Raw genomic sequence first — 16,011 nt, 5'->3', positions numbered from 1 at the left:
GGGAAGCCCTCAATCCTTTTGTGTATATACATAGGAGTGAAATTGCTGGGTCGTGTGGTAGTTCTACGTGTAACTTTTTAGAAAACCGCTGAAATGTTTTCCATAGCTGCTGCTGCATCATTTTACATTCCCACCAGCAGGTACACAAGAGGTCCAATTTCTCCACATCCTCACCAACACTTATTTTCCATTTTTAAAATTATAGCCATCTTAGTAAATGTTAAGTGGTATCTCGTGATTTTGATTTGCATTTCCCTAATGATGAATGATGTTGAGTATCTTTTCACGTGCTTATTGGACATTTGTATATATTCTTTGGATAAATGTCTGTTCAAGTCCTTTGCCCATTTTTGAATTGGGCTGTTGGGGTTTTTTTGTTGTTGAGTCTTAGGAGTCCTTTACATATTCTGGATATTAAACGCATACCAGATATTTAATTTGCAAATATTTTCTTCCATTCTTTACATTATCATTTTGGTTTCTTGATATTATCCCTTGATATACAAAAGTTCTTAATTTTGATGAAGTCCAACTTATCTTTGTGTGTGTGAGCCTGGCTTTTGGTGTCATGTCCATGAAATCGTTGCCAAATCCAAAGTCACAAAGATTTTCCCCAATGTTTTCTTCTAAGAGTTTTATAGTTTTAGCTCTTACGTTTAGTTCTTTGATTCATTTTAATTTCATACATAATGTAAGGGTAAGGGTCCAACTTCAGTCTTTGGCCAGTTTTCCCAGTGCCATTTGTTGAACAGATTGTCCTTTCCTCTTTCAAGGATCTTAGCCCACTCCTCAAAAATCAATTGACCATATATATTTCTGGGCTTTCAGCTGAGATTTTTAAGAATAAATAGGAGTTACCTAGATGACAAAAGAGAGAAAAATCCCTCTAAGTAGAACAATTAGTTTGAGCAACAGTAAGTATTGCCTTTCTTTTCAAGGAATGTAGCATTGATATCTCATTTTTCTATTCCTCTTACACATACTGCATTAAAGTAATCTGGTTTTCTAACATCTCTTCAGAGGGATACTCTGAGTTATTTACTTTACTCTGGAGGAGTCTCCAGCAGGATAATACAGGGTAGCACTAGATCTACTCTCCTTCTTCATCTTGTAACCAAAGTGATACATAAATATGCCACTTTTTTTTCTTCTAGTATCCAACAGGTAGTGGTGATTCAGAAAAGCACAACTCAGAAGACAAAACATTAATTCTCATAAAAAGTACAGAACAAAATTATAAGGAGAAAAAAACCTAATTATCTAACAATTAGTAAAGCCCACCTTGCCCATAATAAAATTAGTAATTACATTATTATGAACAGCAGTGTTAGAAAAGCTCCTTCTAGGCAATTAAAAAATTTGTTGGAGGGAAGAAAGGGGAAGTTAGTGTTGTTGTAGGGATTTAATGAGCGTTAACATGGGAAATTTCTGTAATTTCCACTAGTTTTATTTAACATTCTACATTATCTGTCAAATGTCTCTACTTCATTAATCTATTTTGAATGAGATGAATAAATATAATCCAGTTAAGAAATGTACTCTATTTTCCAACATGGAAATAAACAATTTCATGTTTTCATTTAAAGTGGTTAAAGTCTTTAAGCCTATATTTTTGTTGAATTTGAATGTGACTATCCCATGATTTTTTTTAATCATCTCCCCCTTTCACACTGCATCCTGTAGGGTTTAGAATAAATAAAAAGTGAGCTCAGGTCTAAACTTCACCCTTTTTCATGATTGCTGCTCTAGCTACACAAAGACTCAGGTGAAGCTTTTGAAATTACTGCTTGTAAGAGCCTAATCAATTTTGCAAACAAATTAGCATCTTTTCGCATCTCTCCTTGGGCTGTGAAGGTGCAGGGAAAGAGGGGGGTAGAAGAAGAGGAGAGGTGGACAGTGGGAAGGATAGCAATGTTCTCCTTCCCTGGGTGTGTGTGTGTGTGTGTGTGTGTGTGTGTGTGTGAGAGAGAGAGAGAGAGAGAGAGAGAGACAGAGTGTATTTAAACTCCATGGTTTAAATATTTCAAAACTATATGTCTAATTTTAACAGTATTATTTTGTACTGTTACTGATGGTTCCATTTTTATTTGAGAAATTAAAGGGTCAAGTGCCCCCCAATACCATCTCATTTATAGAAATATTTCCAGAAATGCAAAAGACAACAATTCATTATTTAAGTATATTACAAAATGTGAAAGAGACTTTTTGTTACTTGCTACCTGAAGAAATCTCACAACATACTTATTCCACTGACTTACCATGGAAATTGTTCTAGAATATTATGCTTATTAGGGCAGTGTACTTGGTTTGACATCTGTCACTTTAATTATGTTTTCCACATTTTAATGCTTCCTTGTTATCTTTCGTATATTTTGCCTTTGCATGAATGAACTATATCCATTTACTTTTATCTTTTATCTAAGGTTTGTAAGGTTAACACCCTATTTTAAAGATAATCTTACATGATTATCTATTTAGAAGTCTTTTTACCTAATTATGCCAACAGTAATGATTGACTTCCTTTGATGATGTCAAGGAAGTTAACACTGATGACATCCCCATCTTTGCTGTTTCCCTTTCATACTTTGGATTATACTAATCTGGAGTTTAAAATCTCCTCAAAGAAACTTTCTTTTATATTTACGTCGAATATTTTACTTTTGTTTCCATAATTACTCTCAATTAATGTTCCTCTTTTTATTGCTTAGTGATTTGCAGGTTTGTATTTCGTTTTGTATTTTTATTTATCCTACAACTTTAGTTTCGGTGATTATAACCACCTTTTCTCAATCACAGCGTTCATAAGGAAGAATGAAGTTGCTTATTCATCTCTTAATTGTTCAGAGTACTTTTGCAGTGTGTCTTGCTGGAAAACAGACTTGAGTAGTAAACGTTCCAAGAATTTGCAGATCTGAGAATGACCTTATCTTGCCTCTTGAAAAGAATAGGTCCTGAGCTGGGAATATAGTATTTAAGTCTATATTCAATAGAGAAGTATGAAGCTGCAGGTAACAAAAATCACAATTACAGGTTTTGGGGTTTTTTTTTCCGTATAACAAGCAGTATATGTGGTTGCTGGCTTTGGCTCAGCTGCCAATATGGCTGCTGCAGCTCCAGCCACCATGTCTGTGGTACCAGAATAATGGTCCCCAAAGATATCCACATCCTAATCCTTGAAATCTATTATATGAGTGCACATGGCAGTGGGGAATTAAGATTGCATATAGAATTAAGGTTGCTAATTACCTAACCTGGAGATGGAGAGAATTATTCTGGATGATCTGGGTGGATCCAATATAATCACACAAGTGATTATAAGTAGAAAAGGGAGAGAGAAGAGAGTCAGTGAGAAGAACTCAGCCCAACATTGCTGGCTTTAAAGATAGAGAAATTCATGAGTTAAGGAATGCAGTGGCCTCTGGACGTTGCACTAGAGACGTCAAGGAAACAGTGCCTCCAGAGGGAACACAAGGAAACAGTGCCTCCAGAGGGAACACAGACCTGCTTACATCTTGATTTTTTTTTTCTTTTTTTTTTTTAGCCCAGCTAGACCTATTTCAGACTTCTGACCTCCAGAACTGTAAAATAATACCTTTGTGTTGTTTTTAGCTGCTAAGTTTTTTGTGGCATTTGGTAGGAAACCAGTACAATGTCCAAGGGATGATTTCAAAGCAAGACAGACAAGAAAGGGCCACATCAGCCAAATCTGTGCCCTTTTATCAGAAATCCAAAAGCTTTCTCAGAAGTGCCCCAAGCAGAATTCTATTTCCTTTTCATGAAGCAGAATTAGGTTTGGGTATCCACTCCTAACTGTAAGAAAGACTAGGAGGGCAATTATTTACGCTTCTCAGCCTCAACATTTCAGGTAGCTAACGAGGAGAGTTGGGAATGGCTTTTTAGAAGCTGATCAATAGTGTTTTATCCTTTTCTTCTGAGCACTCTGAAGGTATTATTCTACAGCTATGGACCTTCTCATTAATCAATGCCCCAGAAAAGAAATATGAACACATTTTGACTTTGACTCTTGTTAAAAATGAACTCTGTGTGTGTGTGTATAAATTTATAAGGTACTCACTGGAAAACTTTTACCAGAATATATCTTGGTATTGATTTCTGCCTATCAGTTTTGCTAAATTGTCAGTTTCATGAGTTTTTTTTAAAGTTAATTCAATCATGTAATAAATATTCATTAAGTACTTAGCATGTGGACGTCCCTGGCAGTGCAGTGGTTAAGAATCTGCCTGCCAGTGCAGGGGACACGTGTTCGAGCTATCGGCAGGCGGACTCTCAACCGCTGCACCACCAGGGAAGCCCTCTCTTGTGTTTTTAATCTGTCTTCTCATTCTGATATTACTGTCATTTTAAGGTTAGAATTCCCCTTTTGTATTTTTCAGATGTTTTATCTTCTCTGTTATTTAAAAAATAATCTATTTACGTCTCACATGGAATGCCTTCCCAGGTTCATGTTATATTTCACTGGTTTGTTTTTCCTGGAGTCTTAAGTCAATTTTTTTCTTTCTGCATGACTGAGATTTTATTTTGGCTATTGTGCTTTTCTTTTTTTTTTTTCACACTCCCTTTTCATCCCAACCTTTAAAAATAGTTTCCGTATCTGCTTTTAACTCACTAAGAATATAAAGTGAAAACCTTTTCTTTAAACTCTTACATCATTACTCCTTTTTCACTTGGCCTCAGATTTTTAAAAGATCTCAAGTTTTGTTGTTGTTTACTAATCATTAATACCGACTTGCTCCTTTTGTTACTGGTGCTTAAAGGTCTGATGGGATAGACTCCAGAATCCCACATGAACGGAGAGGGAGAACTATTGTCTAAGACAAGGGAACATCCAGCAGCCTGAGAACGAGGAAATGCTCCAGCCACATCTAGAGCTAGTGGCAGAGCGTGCAGCAATGCAGGTCACCCTTCCTACTTTTTGGTGGGGGGCGGGGGGAATGTGGATGTTTTCAGAGAACATGGTCTGGGACCAGAGCTAGGGGACAAGACTGCATGTGACTGGGAGAGCGGACCGTGGGATCATCTGCTCCATGTTGTAGATCATCGCACCCTGTCTGGATCCAAAGGGAGAATACACAGCATAGACAAAGGGAAGGGGCAGAGTGGTGTGGCACACTTGTCAACCCTGTCCCGCACGTGGGTATTGCCCAAACTCTTATTAAAATCTGGAATGTTTTCAACTCTTCTGGTTTATATGAGTAACTGCAGAGGATTTTTCTGTTGAGATGGTGTCATAGTTATTCTAGTAAAAGGAGGCGCCTAGCATTCCATTCACTCCATTAACTTCCTAGGAATCATCTTTGAACTTTAAAAATATGTATTAAAGATGATGGCCTGGAGGGCTGGGCTGCAGGATGTCTTACGAAAAGCCTCCGTCTTCATAGGTTGCAGGAAAAGTAGGTAATTGTGATCATCTCAGCTCATATGCAGTGGAGGCTGCTGGTTGCTTGTCTAACATTCTTTCCCTTCTCCTCTCTCACTAACAGATCTTTAATTTTATTTGGTGCACGTGTATTCTCTGGCCAATAATATACAAGGAGAAGTCACTGGGTAAAGCCCCCAGGAAGGATCTTCAAAGAGTCTTAACTCAGCTGAAACTATGCCCTGTATCCTGTGCCCATCTTCTATTTCTTGACTGAAACTAATAGACTTTATAAATTGGAGCCCTGGCTGATGGGCCGACAGCCTGAGAACAAGGCTTCACGCTAAAGGTGGAGGGGCAGAAACCTAAGTCTTGTTGACCTGGGGCTGCCACAGCATCCCTGAATTCCTCGATTTATCCCTTACATACAGCTGACATCAATCTCTAACTGATTAAACATCCTATTAGGAGAGAAGAGCCTTTCTCTTTCTCTCTGTGCACTAATACCTCTGAATGTCTTTTTATTATCGTTTGGTTAAAGTAATGCAAAAGTGTAAGACTCTGTTGGGTAAACTTTGAAGATCACTCACATCCAATGAGCATTCGGGTTATCAGTCACCACTGGTGTACAAATCAGTTGCAAACTAGGTTTGTCTTTCAAACAAACCAGTCTTGTAGGTTTACTCTAGAAGTTTCTAAACAGAAAAAAAAAAATGGGGCATTGGACACTTTTATAGGCCAAAATGTTTGGAGACCACACTCCAGCTTTTGGGAAGACTGCCCCTAGAGGCCACGGAGCCTGGAGACAGTTCAGGGACACGCCAGGGACCCTGTGAGCTTGTGCATCTGGAGCTATAACTCATGTCTTGGAATAAGAGATCTGGGGGCTCAGCAAGTTGCTTTATTGCTTTTTACTAGAATTCTTATCACTGAAATTACTTATAAAGCTCTTTGTTTATAATAACATTAGCTTGCATTAGCCATTCTAAAGGGAAATAAAAAAGAAGAAAATGGCACATCCTTGGGGAGTGACAGATGTTGGAGAGAGAAAAACCCAAGAAGGAGGCAAAAACAGAAAAACAAAACAAAAGAAAACCAGAACCAGTTAAAAAGCCATCTCAAATCACCTGGAGTTTTCTACTCAGGATCTTTTTTTTTTTTTTTACATCTTTATTGGAGTATAATTGCTTTACGATGGTGTGTTAGTTTCTGCTTTATAACAAAGTGAATCAGTTATACATATACATATGTTCCCATATCTCTTCCTTCTTGCATCTCCCTCCCTCCCATCCTCCCTATCCCACCCCTCTAGGTGGTCACAAAGCACTGAGCTGATCTCCCTGTGCTATGCGGCTGCTTCCCACTAGCTATCTATTTTACATTTGGTAGTGTATATATGTCCATGCCACTCTCTTTGGCTCCAAATTTACATTGTAGATGGTTGTGTCCCAACATAATGACTTCTGTGAGCTACAGACTTTATTAGGTCCTGCCCTTCAGCACAGAGCAAATTTAAATACTATGATTTTTTTATTCACTTATTCTAAAACACTTCTAAGCACCTAATGTGTGCCAGGCACTGAACAAATTTTAGAAAGGATTTATGTCCAACTTTAAGAAGGATCTTATTACTTTGTTTTCTAATAGCTGCAGATGGCAGCATCACTTAACAATGCATTCTGTGCTATCCACCTGCTGTTAAAATTTAGTTTGATAACACATAGGAGATTATGATACAGGGCAAATTGTCATCACAAATTTAAACCTCTTTGCCTCCAGGGTACAAGGGAGCTTTCTTTGAAGACCAGATCCCTCTCAAATATTAACAAAAGAAGAAAAACTAATTACATAAGCCTCAGACAACAAAAACTTAATTTCATATTATAGGCACCTAATGGGTGGTATAAAAAATGAGCTATGTCAGACAATAGAAAGGAATAGAGAGATTTTTTGCTATAATGTCAATATATGATGAATTGCAAATTTCTATTAGAACTTCTGGGTTTTATAAAGTTACTTCTATGTTTTGGTTTGATTGATACTTTTATTTTTAACATAATTTAATCATACGCTTTTAAAAAAAGTTTCCAATATACCCATAGCTTTCTGACAATCAAATTATTACTATATCTAGGATCATGAGTTATATAATATTGCATATAAAGCCAGGTTTCTCCACAAAAGTCTTTCAAGGTCTTGGGGAGAACTGATTTGGAAATGAAGGCAATTCTCTACCACTGAGTTTCAGAGCAAAGAGAAGAAACAGATAAACTCACCAATGTGAGTGGACTTATTATTTGGATGTCCAAACGCAGAATCCCTCAACAGCATTAGGCTTATTAATTGACTCAGATATTGAGAGTAAACAAGCCCCTTGCCCAGTGGGGACTAGTTCAGTCGCCTTTGTCTGTCTTTATATCACTCATTCAGCCAATTCATTAAAGCCTGTTTCTCCCAGGTGCCTCCTGAGTTTCATTGTTCTGTTTATTGTGCTTGTTGGCTCATAGACCTCTTTCACAATTTTCCAGGATTTCTGAATGCTCCTTAAGTACCAGTTTTGACCAGCCCATTTGCAGCTAGTACTTTAATAAAGGTGTCGTGAATAAATGAAGAACTTAGAAGGATGTGGGACAGGGTAGTATGGGGAGCTGGGGGTCGGGGAATAGGCCAGACTCCCCCTGATACTTGTGTTCTTTGAAAGAGCCAGCAGGTGGTAGCAACACTTCGCAGCAAGGCCTCAGCTCAGTGCTGTTAGGACCGGAACAATAGAACCCCGATCCTGTCCCGGGTTTGAGAGGAGGCTACGGGTAGGCAGAAACCTTTTTTCCTCGCGGCGCCCCCTCCGTTCCTCAACCCTTCCAGGCACCCGCTGCGAGTACCTTCCACCGCCTCTCATCCGTCTGGGGAATTTCTCTCTGGGGAGCGGGCCAGGCAAGAGGCACCCAGAGGTCCAGCGACTTGCCCGGCAGTGTAAGTTCCTGGCACCGACCTCGGGGCTTCCCCTTTGAGACCCAGGCTTCCCTGCCCTTCGGAGAGGATGGAGGGAGGGCGGGTGGAGTCAGAAGCCCCAGCTGAGCAAGATCCAGCGTCTCCAACGCGGAGCACAGCTGAAGGCTAGATCCGAGCCCCTTTCGTACCCTGACTGCCTATCCACCCCCAGCCCACCTCCGCACCCTCTAAATTCTCAGTTTGTCTTTCCCTCCACCCCCTTCTCCTTCTTTTCTCTTTTTCTCAGCTCACGCCCACCTTAGTTCAAATCTGAGTGGGAACTAAAACAGCGGGTTTAGTTCCTGGAGTTGAAGCAGAAAAGCAGGGGAGGCGAGGGGGCGCGGGTGCCCCTGCCTTGCCCTGGGTACCAGTGGCGCAGCTCTCCGAGTAGGCGGCGTGGGGGGCCGGGGGCCTGCGTGCCTGGGGACAGGAATTCGGGTTTGCAGAAGTAAAGGGGCCCTCCAGACAGGGCCTCTGCAGATCCGGGGGTCCTCGTGGGGGAGTGCTGAGTCTCCGTCCCCAAAGCGAGAGCGGGCTTCGGGAGGGGTGCGGACCCGGCCAGCCTGGCTCCCACCCCACCCCCGCCTGTAACGAGCCGTCAGTGACACCCCGATAAGCCTGCTGCTGCGATCCCTCACGGTGTTTCCAGAGACACTCGGTTGGCTCTGATATAGGGGTTCCTGATCTAGGGGTCCTGGAAGAGGCCGGGCTCCCAGCCTGCTGAAGAGGATTGCCCACCCCTCCGACTCCAGGGGCATGTCTCCAATCCCGGCGGAGCTGGGAGGGGCAAGGAGGTGGATCGCACACCTGCCCTCAGCTCCCCATAGCCTATCCTGCTCCCGCGGCCCCATCACCACCCAGAAGCCCTGGAGTGGAGGGAAGGCTTGGTTCCTGGTCTGCAGTCCTGACCCCTAAATTACAGCCAAAGTCTACTGCTTGCTGCTGCCCCAGCTCCACCCGCTCGCTTTACATGTGGGTGCGTGGCCCTGCCTGCCCGACACCCCGACCCACCAGTCTTGGCTGTCTGGCACTCTCTCCCCTCCCATCCCTGGGGGAGCTGGCAGGGGCCCAGCATAGCCGATGTTGTAATGTCCCTGGCAGTGCCCAGGGAGAGAAGTGGCTGGGCCTGTTCCCAGTCAGTTAACCCCGGGCCCTGTGCCCGCCCAGGGAACTTGACTCAGGCTCTAGAAGGAGAGATGCCCGTTTAGTGGGAGAGGAGCTGTGGGAAGCTGGCAGTCCAGGGAAAGTGCCCAAGTGATGGGCACTGGGGCTCTGAGACTTGCCAGGTGCTGTTCAGAGGGGCCGCTTGGCTCTTTCAGGGCAATGCACATTTTTTATTGCAGGAAGATTAGGGTGCGGGCTCCTATGTACGTACCTGCCTAGTGACCTGGGGAAGAGGACTCCTTTAGAGTCTGTCGGTTCCTTCAGGGCACGAGAAGATGGCAGGCAAGGGCCTCTCTGTCATCAGAATGCCAGGGAGCAACAGGCAGTGATGGGCTGAGCAGAGGAACGGCAGGACCATCCCTCCTCTGGGCAGGGCCAGATGCTCTCCCAGCAGATCACCATCTCCAGAGCTGGGCCCTTGGCCTTGTGTCCCCACCAGGTGGAATGGGGATGCTGGGGTTTGGGGAGCTTTGAGCCTGAGGTTTCCCTTTCTCTACTTCCCCGCGTACCTTCCTCTCCCAGCCCAGGTGTTTCCACAGGAACAACTCCCGGGGCAGAGGTTGACAACTAGGGGTGGAGTAGGGACAGACCCAGGGTGAGGGGGAAGGGCTCATGGGCATATGCCAGCAGCGTGAGGACCACTCGGGATCTGCAGGGATGTGCCTGCTGCCACACACACACACACACACACACACACACACACACCCAGCGCATACTCTCCTGCTCCCCTCCCATGGCACCTTATATACACTCTCCCTTACACACTCACACTTGCTCTCACGGGCACCGGTCCTGGCACTCATGGGCTTTCTTCCACAATCTTCCACTTACTCATCTCTCCTGTATATGCAGCAACTGCTCCAACACCCTCCCTGAGGCCCTTTACCAGGACCACGCATGTCCCCGCATCATGCACAGCCAGAGTGGCTCGTTCTAAGTGGCTGTCTGGCTAGACCCAGACACCGCCTGCATCTTAAAAGCCTCCCCCAGCTCCACAGCCAGCCGGGGAGTGGGAGGCACATTTGTCTGCCTCTGCGTGCTCTGGGGGACATTCTCCGGGGCTGGAGGCCTCCAGGGACATAGCACCGTCCTCTGCTGGGACAGTGTGCTGGCCAGTGTGTCCTAGCCAATCTGCACGTTGGCTTCTCCAGCCAGGGCAGCAGGGGCTAGAAGCGCCAGAGGAAAGCTACCTCTCACTGTCTGCTCTGGATGCCTCCTTAAAGGCCTCTGGGATCCTTTTCAGGGCGGGTGGCCAGATCTCAAAGAGACCTGCGGAGACCAAGGTAGAGATTAAGGGGTAGAGGCAGCAGCATTAAGCTGGGCAAGGATTATACTGGAATTTCCTGGGCGTTTAACAGCTGCAGAACAGGACAGACGACAGGGCCTGTGGTGCTGACCCCTCCCACGCTGACCCTGCAGCTAACAGGTGTGAGACACACCAGCCACTTAAAACCATTGGCCTCTCTGCCCTTGGGACCTTCCCTCCCCCTGCTGGCCCTTGCAGGCTGCTCTGCTTCCCCGTCGGGGCTCACTTTGCGGTGATGCCCCATGTGCGTTCCGAGTGTATAGCCCTCTCGGTCCTCCTCTTTCTCTTTGAAGTTGCAGGCCTTTGCTTACAGGATGCTTGACATCCTGTAAGAAAAGCATGGCATAATCAGTGGGACAGTTTGAACTCCTTGGGAGATAAGCTTAAAGGCTATCCAGGGATAGAAGTTATTTTGCTTTTATTGTTGACATTATTTCACTCATTCATTGCCAGGTCCTACTGCCTCTCCCTCTCTGCTTTCTTCTTACAGATGAAAATTTCTAGATGTTTTGAAACTTAGAGGGCACAGGGCAGGGAGGATAAATTGTAAACATGCTATACTAGTCTAAGTTTTATAAATATTTTCCTTTCTTTGTCTAGTTTCTAATTATGAGATTTTAATTATAAAAATAAGATATGCTCATTGTAACAAGAAAAACAATTCAAGTATGTATAAGAGACAGTTAATAACTGCTCCCCCATGCTCCTACAGTAACCAATTTTACTGGCCCAATATATCTTTTGCCATACCTTCCTCCGAGCTCACTGGGCTTAGATTATTTAATTTTTAAAAATTCGCTTTATGGATCGAGGTGCATAAATTATATTTAAGTCAGCTTGGCTTGTTCATAAATTATCATATTTAGCATTTTAATTTGAGCGCAGTAAACTTCTTAAATTCTTACAGATTTACTCATTTATTTTTAAATCTTTCATTTTTATAGATAACAGAACTCATAAGCTATGATTTAGAAGCTAAGATTCTACACATCTTTAATCTTTGCCATTTTGTGAAAACAAAATACAATCCTGATGCCTATGAAACTGTCATGTTTTTGTAAACTAAAGAAATGTAGCAAGCTTGTGGCTCTCGTGTCCTTACTGTATCAAAAAGATATAAAATGGTATAACCAGAAGAGGAACTGAGAAAAAGAACAATCTGGTCATAGAATGCAATTTTTATCACAAGAAACTTTGTGTCTCATCAGTCTCATTTTCTGAGCTATCATTTTACATCCACATTTCTGCTGCTCCTGGTGTTTTATATTTTTAAAACCAATACACATCTGAAATGTGAATGTTTTCCTGATGGAGATCAGTTTTCTGCTTTTTCAAGGGTTAGAGGATTTCTAAACCGTGACCGATTCCTTTCATGAGCTGGAGGAGATAGAGGAATCTCAAGCAGGCCACAGGGAGGAGGGTGAGGGGCCTGGCCTTACGGAGGCCTGTCTCCGTCTGTGTGGCAGCAGGGATGTGATTGGCTGCTCCCAGGGCGCACTCCTGGACCAAATGCGGAAGGATGTCCTCGTCCTCAGTCTCAGTTGAAGGCACCTTTGAAAATCAAGTTCTGAGTCCTGCTTGTTTTGTATTCTAGGCATGGGAGGGAGCTGCGTGATCTTGTCACTTATATTTCCGCCTTTGAATCTTGTTTCAAAAGAATCTGCAGTGGCAGGAACTCAGCAATTTCTTCTGTGTCTTAATAAAGTTCCCTCTATCCTTATTTTTATCCTTACCATAGAGGTACACTCAGTTTCTTTTTATACATTAAAAAATAAAAGACTTGGATTTATCTACTTTGTTTGATACGTAAGAACTGACCTAACTTCCTAGTCTCACTCAGCAACAGTTTTTTTCTGAGGAAACTTATTTTTAACCTTCAGTCTTCTGGATCCGGATCTAAAAGAGGTCCTCATCAAACAGCAAAAGTACACTTCTGGGTACTTGAAGGTCCTCAACCATTTCTTTTTAATGAATGTCTTTGTTCTTTGTAAAATTTCAAAAAATTACTTGTGGCAATCTACATGTGATGTCTCCACTTTATTCTTCCTGATTCCTCTTGACAACAGAAACCGAATGGACTTAGCGTGTTTTATCATTGCTTCTGCTCTTCTCTGGATCTTCCGGAGAGAGGCTAGCTTCATGTTGTCATCAAGATGCATACTAAGGCTATGCGCACACACCCTATTGTAGCCACAAGCCACCATGTTACTCGTATTGTGGGTCCTCAAAGCAAATGCTTGGCCATTCATCTTCTAGACTGTTCCATACTGCACAGCTGATATGATCTGCAGGGCATCCTTTTCTCTCATGTTTTGCTGTCTCTCAAAAACAATTCACTGGGATATTCCAAAGTGTTCATTATTCCTTCTTCATGATGATTTGTCTAGTTATAAGTTTAAGAAGACATGGTACTTATAGTTTCTTCTTTGTACAGATTCCAGAACCCATCCATGTTCTAACGGAGGCTATTTTAAAGACCGTCTGCTGGGCAAATGGTGTCATAGCCTTCATTGTTTAAAGACGTTCTGTTGGCATTTTCAGTTCTTGATAACAGCCTTTCTAAAGACTCTGTGACCATTTCTCAGAGAAATGGTTGAGGACCTTCAAGTACCCAGAAGTGTACTTCTGCTGTTTGATAAGGACCTCTTTTTGGTTCGGATCCAGAAGACCGATGGTTGTAAATAAGTTTCTTCAGACAGAATCTGGTCTGCTCTGGTGTGTCAAGCATGCCTCCAAATTAAGTCACTGAGAGTTGGGGTGGGGTGTACGTCTACAACATGACTTACTTTAGGGTAGTCTTTAAACAGCCGTTGACGATGGGACAGTGCTTTTTACTTTACCATCTCCCGGTTCTTCTTGAAACATTTATTTTATATGTGAATGATTCTAGTAGCATTTGGGACAGTATCTGCAAAGAACCTCTGTTTCTTAGGAATCGTTTGCCCTATGGAAATGCTTCTTTTCCCCCCCAGCTTTACTGAGATACAATTGACATATAATAGTGTGTAAGTTTAAGATATACAACGTAAAGATTTGGCAAATGCTCCTTCCTTGCCTCCATAGGCTATAAATGGAACTCTCTGTTTCTCATATAGGGTTCTAGAGGCATGAAAGGTAAATTTCAGTGGCTACTTGGCAGACATCCGTGTCTGCCCCTGCAGATGCAAAACGGTGTCTTTTCAGCTTCAGTGTGAAATGTGTAATTTTTAGGTTCCAACTTCCGATCGACTTTTTTTTTTTTACTCTCAAACTCGTGTCTTTTGAGAAACACGCCTGTTGTTTTCTTCTCAACAGAAATAAATGACCTCTACTGTCCATGCCACTCACAGACTTTTGAGACTCAGTCACAAGGAGAGACGTAGCTCACCACTAACCTTAGACCAAGCAGCCAAGAAAGGTCCGAGCCTGCTCGTCTTCACCGCGACCCTGGAGGCAGCCAGGGCTCCTGGGTATGTGCTCGTGAGCCGCAGCACTGGGCCTCTTAAGGCTCGGGAATGTTTTACATAAAAGCGTGAAATCATTTTGAGAGCACGAACACTATTTTGATTCATTTTATTAACCAGTTATTATTTATGGATTTGAATGAAATTTTAATGATTTCATTGAAAAATAATATGTATGCAAGATTTTTAATATATAAAAATTTAAGGGGATATGTAAGTGTCTCTTGCATCAGCCCCATCCTCTCCCTCTCCCCTTCTTCCCAGGTTTTGTCTACCTTTCTTAAAGATCCTGACATACATATGTATATGTAGGTCCTTCTTAAGTTACCCATCAATCGGGAGCATACTGTATATGGCTCTGCAATGGCCTATGTACTTTCACTTGGAAATTATTTTCCTCAGTATATAAACACTAGCCCTTATTCCTTCTGAAGGTTGTGCCATCATTTTTTAACCATCTTCCTATTGCTGAACAGTTACTTTACAGTCTTTTCCCTTACAAGCAATGCTGCAATAAATATTCTTGTTTGAACATCTGTGCAAAAGGATCCAAGTATACGATACCTGAAGGACAGATTCTTAGAAGTGAAGCTGCTAGATAGACATCACCAACTGTCCTTCTAAGAGGATACACCAACTTGAGCCTGTGTGCGCAATGAATGCGAGAGAGCCTATTTCTCATACCTTCCCCACCCAGGCATTGTTAATCTCGTAGAACAAAATGGCATTTCACTGTTGTTTCAACATGCCTCCCTTTCACTGTGAGCAAACTAGGGAGCGTCTTTTCATATACATGAGGCATACATTTAGTTTTCCGAAAGCCAGAGGAAAAATGTGCCCCTTGTGGAGAGAGGACCTTGGTTCATAAAATGTAGGTATGCCAGACCTACATAGCTCTATCCCTTCTCTGTCCTGGCTCCTTTATCAGATGGAATCTTTCCGCCTATGTTCTTTTCTGCATCTGCTCTCACACCCTCCCTCCCATCATACCCCTCAGCTCTCCTTCTTCAGTCCCTCTCGCTTCACTGCCTCTCTGAAATGTCTATAGAGTATCCGACATGGGGGTTGGGAGGTGTTGGGCAGGGGGAACCGTGTGTCCCCAGGGAAGGAGTAGCTTCTAACTCGCCTGCTTTTAATGAGAAGAATCTTCTGATTTTCTATGCAGGGTGGCCGTAGGAGGAAGGGAGGAGAGTACATGAAGAGAAAGAACTTGAAGAGCTCCTTCCAGAAGCAAAGGGGTAAGACTGGCCCAGAACTACCCGGTGCTCTAAAGGGGAGGGCCACGGGAAACAGATGCTCAGAGATGGGTCACCTGGGGGGTGGAGTGGGTGACCGGGCACATGGTCCTCTTAAGATGGTGGACTTGACACAGGTCAGGAGAGAGTCAGCCTCCTGCCGGCCCTCACCCATGCTTGGTGCTGGGGCACTTTGCGAGCTACAGGGGGAGACCCAGGGCCAACTCGGAAGCAATGCGATTCCCTCCCACCGGCCTCCTCTGGTCCTTTGTGTCTCCCTAGGAAGCCAGCTTGGCTGCAGACCCCAGTCTTACGAAGCAGCAGCCCCACCTGGGAGCAGGGTGGTGGCCAGAGCAATGGTGGGAGCCCTGAAGATGCCTCATGGCTGCTGAGCGGGCTGCCCCGTCAGGGAGCAGGGTGGTGGGCATGGTGTGTGGCCTGTGGGTCCTGGTGCTGGTATCCTCAGTCCTGGCCCTGGAAGGAAAGGGGGAGGGGAGA

At 43.5% G+C, this 16,011-nt stretch overlaps 1 protein-coding gene across 3 annotated transcripts in view; it reads left to right on the top strand.

Annotated features, from left to right (window-relative positions):
- The first annotated feature begins 8,200 nt into the window (after positions 1–8,200).
- EPHB6 (EPH receptor B6) overlaps positions 8,201–16,011 on the top strand; it is a 14,677-nt gene continuing 6,866 nt past the window's right edge. For 2 of the 3 annotated variants that reach the window (XM_024758061.1, XM_024758060.1), the window contains exons 1-4: positions 8,201–8,347; positions 14,130–14,284; positions 15,444–15,516; positions 15,796–15,994. In XM_024758061.1, the coding sequence (XP_024613829.1) occupies positions 15,895–15,994 (100 nt within the window). In that variant the 5' untranslated portion in view covers positions 8,201–8,347; positions 14,130–14,284; positions 15,444–15,516; positions 15,796–15,894. The remainder of the gene's footprint in view (positions 8,348–14,129; positions 14,285–15,443; positions 15,517–15,795; positions 15,995–16,011) is intronic. The other variant, XM_024758059.1, reaches the window with a different exon arrangement.

The sequence above is a fragment of the Neophocaena asiaeorientalis genome, unplaced genomic scaffold, assembly GCF_003031525.2.
Source record: "Neophocaena asiaeorientalis asiaeorientalis breed wild unplaced genomic scaffold, Neophocaena_asiaeorientalis_V1.1 scaffold206, whole genome shotgun sequence".
NCBI lineage: Eukaryota > Metazoa > Chordata > Mammalia > Artiodactyla > Phocoenidae > Neophocaena > Neophocaena asiaeorientalis.
Note: the sequence above shows the minus strand (reverse complement) of the source record. Positions and strands in the feature narration are given on the sequence as shown.